General features: G+C 43.4%; 1 protein-coding gene across 45 annotated transcripts in view; it reads right to left on the bottom strand.

Annotated features, from left to right (window-relative positions):
- Positions 1–205: 205 nt before the first annotated feature.
- The window catches only part of KMT2E (lysine methyltransferase 2E (inactive)), a 61,765-nt gene continuing 55,970 nt past the window's right edge, over positions 206–6,000 (bottom strand). For 44 of the 45 annotated variants that reach the window (XM_088652147.1, XM_088652160.1, XM_088652152.1 and 41 more), the window contains 4 exons: positions 4,085–4,377; positions 3,426–3,514; positions 3,069–3,154; positions 206–2,439 (listed from right to left, as the gene is read on the bottom strand). In XM_088652147.1, the coding sequence (XP_088508273.1) occupies positions 940–2,439; positions 3,069–3,154; positions 3,426–3,514; positions 4,085–4,377 (1,968 nt within the window). In that variant the 3' untranslated portion in view covers positions 206–939. The remainder of the gene's footprint in view (positions 2,440–3,068; positions 3,155–3,425; positions 3,515–4,084; positions 4,378–6,000) is intronic. The other variant, XM_088652155.1, reaches the window with a different exon arrangement.

Here is a 6,000-nt window from a genome sequence, read left to right as displayed (position 1 = left end):
TTTCCTACTCTTTGCTTCCTGCAACTTAACCAATTCCTGAACATAAGAGTATCATTTGTGCTTGGCCAGGATTTGGGGCAGTTGTAGAGAGAGAAGCTTCTCTCCTATAGGAATTGTGGTTCTCTTGGAATAGTGTTCCTCAGAATGTTACTTATCACAATGGTTTCGATATCATTTTTCTTAAACAGCAAGTTATCAGGAACTATTATTAAAACTGACATAATTGTGATTTATTAACATGAATTAAAATGCCCAACCAGTGCTGCAATGTGACAGTATATTAAAAAAAATTAAAGTTCATATACTGTACTACTTCCACAAAGATCACACGCTTTTGCAAAAGACTCGTATGTACAATACTATATCAAATGAGAAGCATTAAGCAGTTTTACACGCAAAAGAAACAGTATTTACAGCACTTGTCATAGACATTAGAAACAATCTATACATTAAATTACAATGTCTGCAAAGAACTGTTGAAATAAGAGCCATGTCCACACCAAACTATAAAAATCTGTATTGCATCTTCTATCTATGTGCACACAAAAACTGTTTGACAGATGGAAAACCTGTTAGTGCCATCACTTAGCTGTGTACTTTAATTACATATGTATAAAAAGTAAATATAGAAAACATTCACTAAATGAATTTAACTGCAACAATAAAATTTAAAGTTACGCAGCATCAAATCTACTGCCAGAACGAACAGCTGGAATGTTCACATACAAAATAAAAAATGCCTAATACTGGCTCAAGGGCACAGTTTCAGGAATTTTTAAAAGCAAAAATGGAAAGAGTACAATGAGAGTGCGCGCACTGGTGTTTGCTTTTATACAAAGTATCATGTACAAGCTTTAAAAAGTACCTTCAACAGGTACATATGAAATATACAGTTTTTTACAGAACATTTTTAAAATGTTTAGAAGCAAGGGGTCCATTTTAATGCCACCCTGACCCATGATAATTGTTTTGAAAAGTTGGTGGCACCTGTGCTCTGTGAATAGGTATTTGCCCAGGCACCGGAGATGCCTGCTGAGGTCCTTGCACACCGTGAGGAAGGGATACAGAGCCAGGATGAGGACAGAACCCGGAAGCGGTAGGTGTTGGAATACTGCTTGGTCCTTGAGGCTGGATGTGAGGACCCTGACCTGGGAGTGGGCAGTGAGGTCCCGTGCCAGCAGGCTGATGCTGAGGTCCAGGTCCCAAAGGTGTATGATGAGGCTGCGAGGGGTAGGAAGTGACTGTTGAATGAGCGCTGGAGGGGAAAAGTGGGGGGCCCTGGTGAGATGCATGGTGCAATCCTTGCGCCGATGCCGTGTGATGCCCAGAGCCTAAAACGGTGGCAGGTGGCGGCGGCGGTGGAGGAGGCGGAGCCGAATTGACTACGTGCTGGTGTTGTGCTTGCAAACCTTGGTGACCTGTGGTGGGGTGAGTCGGATGATGGTGAGGAAGGGGACCAGGCGGCGGTGGAGGCGGCGGCAGATGGTGACCGGCAGCTTGAGAATGGATGTGTGACCCCGGAGCCACAGCGACTGCGTGCACGGGGCCCACGACGTGGGCCACGGCATGCTGCTGATGAGAACTTGGCTGCTGCACAAGATGGGATCCTGGAGCAGGTGGCGGTGGTGGGGGGGGCGGCGGAGCCCCGACAGCTGGAGTCTGGTGGTGAATACTGGGGTTCTGAGATGGCAAAAAATGCCCACTGGTTACATGGTGCCCTGAAACCGGCTGCTGGCATGTTGTGCCCGCAAGTGCTTGGTTTGGTCCAGAGGGAAACACAGTTTGTTGGGGTGGTATGCTACTTTTTAACTGACTGTAATTTTGAAAGTTTCCTGAGGGGGCTTGCTGGTTTTGATAATAAGTAGAGGAAGGGGGAGGAGGCGGGGGAGGAGGCGGGGCACTAGCGTTCACATTTTGTTGGTGAAACTGGCTGTAAGAGACCGAAGATGTTTGGGGAAACAGCGTTCCGCTGGGTTGCTGCTGGGTACTAGGCTGAAGGCTTTGCGTCGCCGCATAGAAACTTCTGTGAGTGTCTCTTTGAGGCGTTCCCACTTGAGGTGACTGAGGATGGTGAGGTCTGCAGGGCGATCCTAATTGTTGTGAAGGGGGCTTTGGTGAAAGGTAGCCGTGTTGAACAGGTGTGTGGGGAGTAGAGGGTTTGGGAGGGTTCTCTACCTGGGGTGAAGGGGGACAGTGTAGCTTCAATGGTACAGAAGGCAGCTTCTGCGAGAGTTGATCTGCTGCGCTGCGCGAATGGGGCTGGTGGTTTTTTGAAAGTGCTTCGGCATTATTTGCCAGCGGCTTCTGTGGTTGGTCAGGTTTGGGGTGAGTTGTGTTCTCTGCCTCTGGAGCATCTGCTGTAGTCTCCCCCTGGGCATCCTGTTTTATGGGTGTTTTCCCAAGCGATTGGACAGGAGCTACAGGACTTGGTGAAGAAGTCTACATTAAGGAAAAAGAAAAACAAACATGTAACTTCAGTTTAAAGCCTATCCATATCCTTATCTTCAGAGCTATGGTCGCAATACAGGCTTGTTCAACTAGTGAGGGTTTACTGGGTTCAATGCAACACTTCTTACTCCTGAGGATAGCAGACAAACACAAACTTTGAAATCAAATTTGAAAGAAAAATGGGAGTTTGTGGTGCTTAATATAAATAGCAGCAGAAGCAAGTGACTATCCAGCTTGTAAACAATATTGTGTAGTTACTCACTGGATTAGCTACTGTTCCTCCTCTAGATGTGCATCAATGAGACAGATGGATAAAGAGTCACTTTTAAGCTTTTAAATGCTTATATTAATTAATTAAATAAATAATTCACAAACGTGGATTCTTGCCAGCATCTGGCATTGAGTATATCTGCATTCAGGCAAAATTCAGAAAATCAGTTTTAAGTTGGAGTGACCAGGAAAGAAGCAGGGACATTCAAGCCATGTATGTGTGCATTCACCATAGCTGCCAAGTTTTCTCGCGAGGAAGCCTATTCAGCATAAGGGAAAATCCCTGTAAAAAAGGGATAACTTGGCAGCTATGGCATTCACTAATGTGAAAATATTTTGTATAGTAGTACCTTGCTCACTTTTAAAGGACTCTTGCAAGCCTTCATAGAAGTATCTGGGGACGGACATTCACTTGTGGGCTCAGGATTTTCAGGATCTGCAATAAGAATTACTGTAAGTCTATAGACAAAAGCATACAATGGTCATGAAGATGTTTGACTGGATGGATTAAACTTTCAAGTTTGAATTTTAAAAATCAAGCTTGAAGCATTCTTAATAAAATGAGATGAATATGATTATGAATACAAGATCAGATGGTGACCAGTAATTACACTTCTTCCTGCTCAATCAGAAGCAGACCAAACACAACCACAAAATTGCTCTAAGTTCAAAGAAGCACTTTCAGGATCAACCAAATGTTTTCTTACCAGAGTCCTTGTCTTTCCTATGATCACTAAGAAGCAGAGCTCTCTGATAACTTCGTTCCCTCACTTGCTCCACTGAAGTTGAAGCAGTCCTTCAAAACAAAAATGAATGAAGTCTTAGTTTGCCGGGTAATTTTTTTATTGAAAAAATGTATCTTCCTACTGCTCAGGAGCAGACTTAGTTGCATGGTACACGCCGTGTGGATTCAAACCGCCGACCTTCCGATTGGCAAGCCCAAGAGGCTCATTGGTTTAGACCACAGCGTCACCCACATCCCTTATTTTATTTTTTATAGATTGTAGTACTTTTCATCTCTCAGCAAATCCATGGGAACTAAGGAAAGTGCAGACTTTTCTAGCAACGTCTTCCTTTAAGAGTAGTTATGACTGGTGATTTAAGGGGGAAAGGTCACAGCAAGCACTTCCCATACAAGCATGGCGGGTGTTCTACATAAATTGTATGGAAGATGGCCCCCACCGTGCTCAAACACTTAAAGGCTGATGCATACATTTCTTATGGTAGCAGAAGGACACCTTGTTAAATTTTAATCAGTCTGAAATTTCACCATTTTGGGGATCTGAACACAATTTACATTACAAAAGTCCTCTTTTCCTTTGTAATAGCCCTCAGTTTAACAGCAAGCTATTTAGAAGGAGCTTACCACTGAACTTCTGGATCGTTCTTCTCGCTTGAAGCTTCTTTTGATGAAGAGGAGTTTTCTGTTTCTTCTGAAGTGGTGCTATAATCGGTGGCTGGCAATGGTAAAGGGAGGCTAGCCGTGTGCTCCTGCTCAACTGGCTCCCCGTTCTCGCTGCTGTTATACCCGTCAGCAGAACCGCCGTTGTTTCCTCCACCAGCAGAGTGTGGCGATATGGTTAGAAGGGGAAAGCTTTCTGCCTTGGAGCCGCTTTTTCTGGCTTCTCGTTGCCTCTTGCGGTATTCTAGAAGCGACACCTATGGAAAAAGTGGAAGGAACAGTTGCGGGATGTCTCAACTCAAACTGTTTTGACATTTCTCCCAGATTTCTTTCTAGGCTATTATAAAAGAGGAGTTTGCAATCTTTTAAGAGAAAATTCAACATAGAATTTGGTTGCAAAGTGGCTGGCAGTAGTTTTGAGGATAACTCTTTTGCAAAAATGAATCTAAAATTGGAACGAGTAAGAGAATGGGTGTGTTTGCACATAACGATGACCCAGACCTTTTGATTTATTGTGGCTACTGCAATTTAGGAAGCAATAATCCGTGGTCCTTAGTTCAGACATAGCATGAACCCGAGGCTTCCTGGTTGTTTATCTTGCTTGTGCCTAGCGAGGAGTGAAAAAGGAGCAATGAGGCAGTGTGCACCAGTATGCACCTCATCCCTGGCAAACCAAGAAAGTGCAGGCAACTGATGGGCTAGTTGCTAGCACTGTTCCAGAAATACTTGTGTGTGAGTTTGCAAGGTGATGGCAAGAGGTTAATTCTGTAACCCTTCTTCCACTTCCACTGGTGCAACCAGAAAAACATATTTGGCTGCATTTTACTTTTATGACACAATGCTCCAGTACAAGGCACCAAACACTCCTTCTGTGGGCTGAAGAGGACTTCCACAAGTGAAAGTGCACCCTTTTGATCCAACCTAATGACCTGCAGCAATCGTAATAAAATAATTTTGGGATACTGCATACTGGACTTCCTACATTAGAACAAACAAACGGTGAAGTATAACTACTGAAAATGTCCTTTTACAGTCTGAGCAATTCCTCTAGTTTCAGATTAACTGGGGCAGTAACAGTTTTCAGAATCTTAAGTAAATGCATCATAACTATTTGGTTTGTCTGTCTTAAAATATTTGCCCCAGCATTAATGGCTAAACTTTCTGCTAAAAACTAACCCCATTCCACTTGTGTTTCATTTTTATCAGGACACCAGTTTAGCTACAGGGAGGCAATGCTCCCATTGCTCCCTTCCTACCGCAGCTTCCTTTGCCACCATTCCAGAGGGTTTTCTGGCCCTCATTAGCTTTTCGCAGAGCTGTAGCACAGGCACCCCCAAACTGCGGCCCTCCAGATGTTTTGGCCTACAACTCCCATGATCCCTAGCTAACAAGACAAGTGGTTGGGGAAGATGGGAATTGTAGTCCAAAACATCTGGAGGGCCAAAGTTTGGGAATGCCTGCTGTAGCATGAAGGGGGAGGTTGGAAAACTCTGTTCCAAAAGTAGAACACTCTGCTCATAGAACTGAGGATCAAAGCCACTGCCTTTATATTAATACCATAATCATACGCCTCTTTGGCAAATCTCAGAATCTCTTACAGGAGGTCACCTATCCAAGGCACCTGCTAAGCTTCAACAATGCTGCATTATGAGATGATTCTAGATAATTCACTACTAAATTTCATGTCATTGGGAGATCTTTTGATCAAAAAGTATTATTTTTAATTATTCAGCTATTTTAAAAGCATTCTAGGTTCCATATCTGCAACAGTATGTATTGTACAAAGCATTTCCTCTGAGCTAAAGAAAATAAAGTCTCCTCAAAACTAGTAAATACAGACTATAAATTTTATTTTTGTTCTCAAAGCTGAACAAACACTA

Source organism: Zootoca vivipara, chromosome 9 (genome assembly GCF_965207765.1).
Source record: "Zootoca vivipara chromosome 9, rZooViv2.hap1.1, whole genome shotgun sequence".
Taxonomy (NCBI): domain Eukaryota; kingdom Metazoa; phylum Chordata; class Lepidosauria; order Squamata; family Lacertidae; genus Zootoca; species Zootoca vivipara.
The sequence above is the reverse complement of the archived record's forward strand: the minus strand, read 5'-3'. Positions and strand labels throughout refer to the sequence as shown.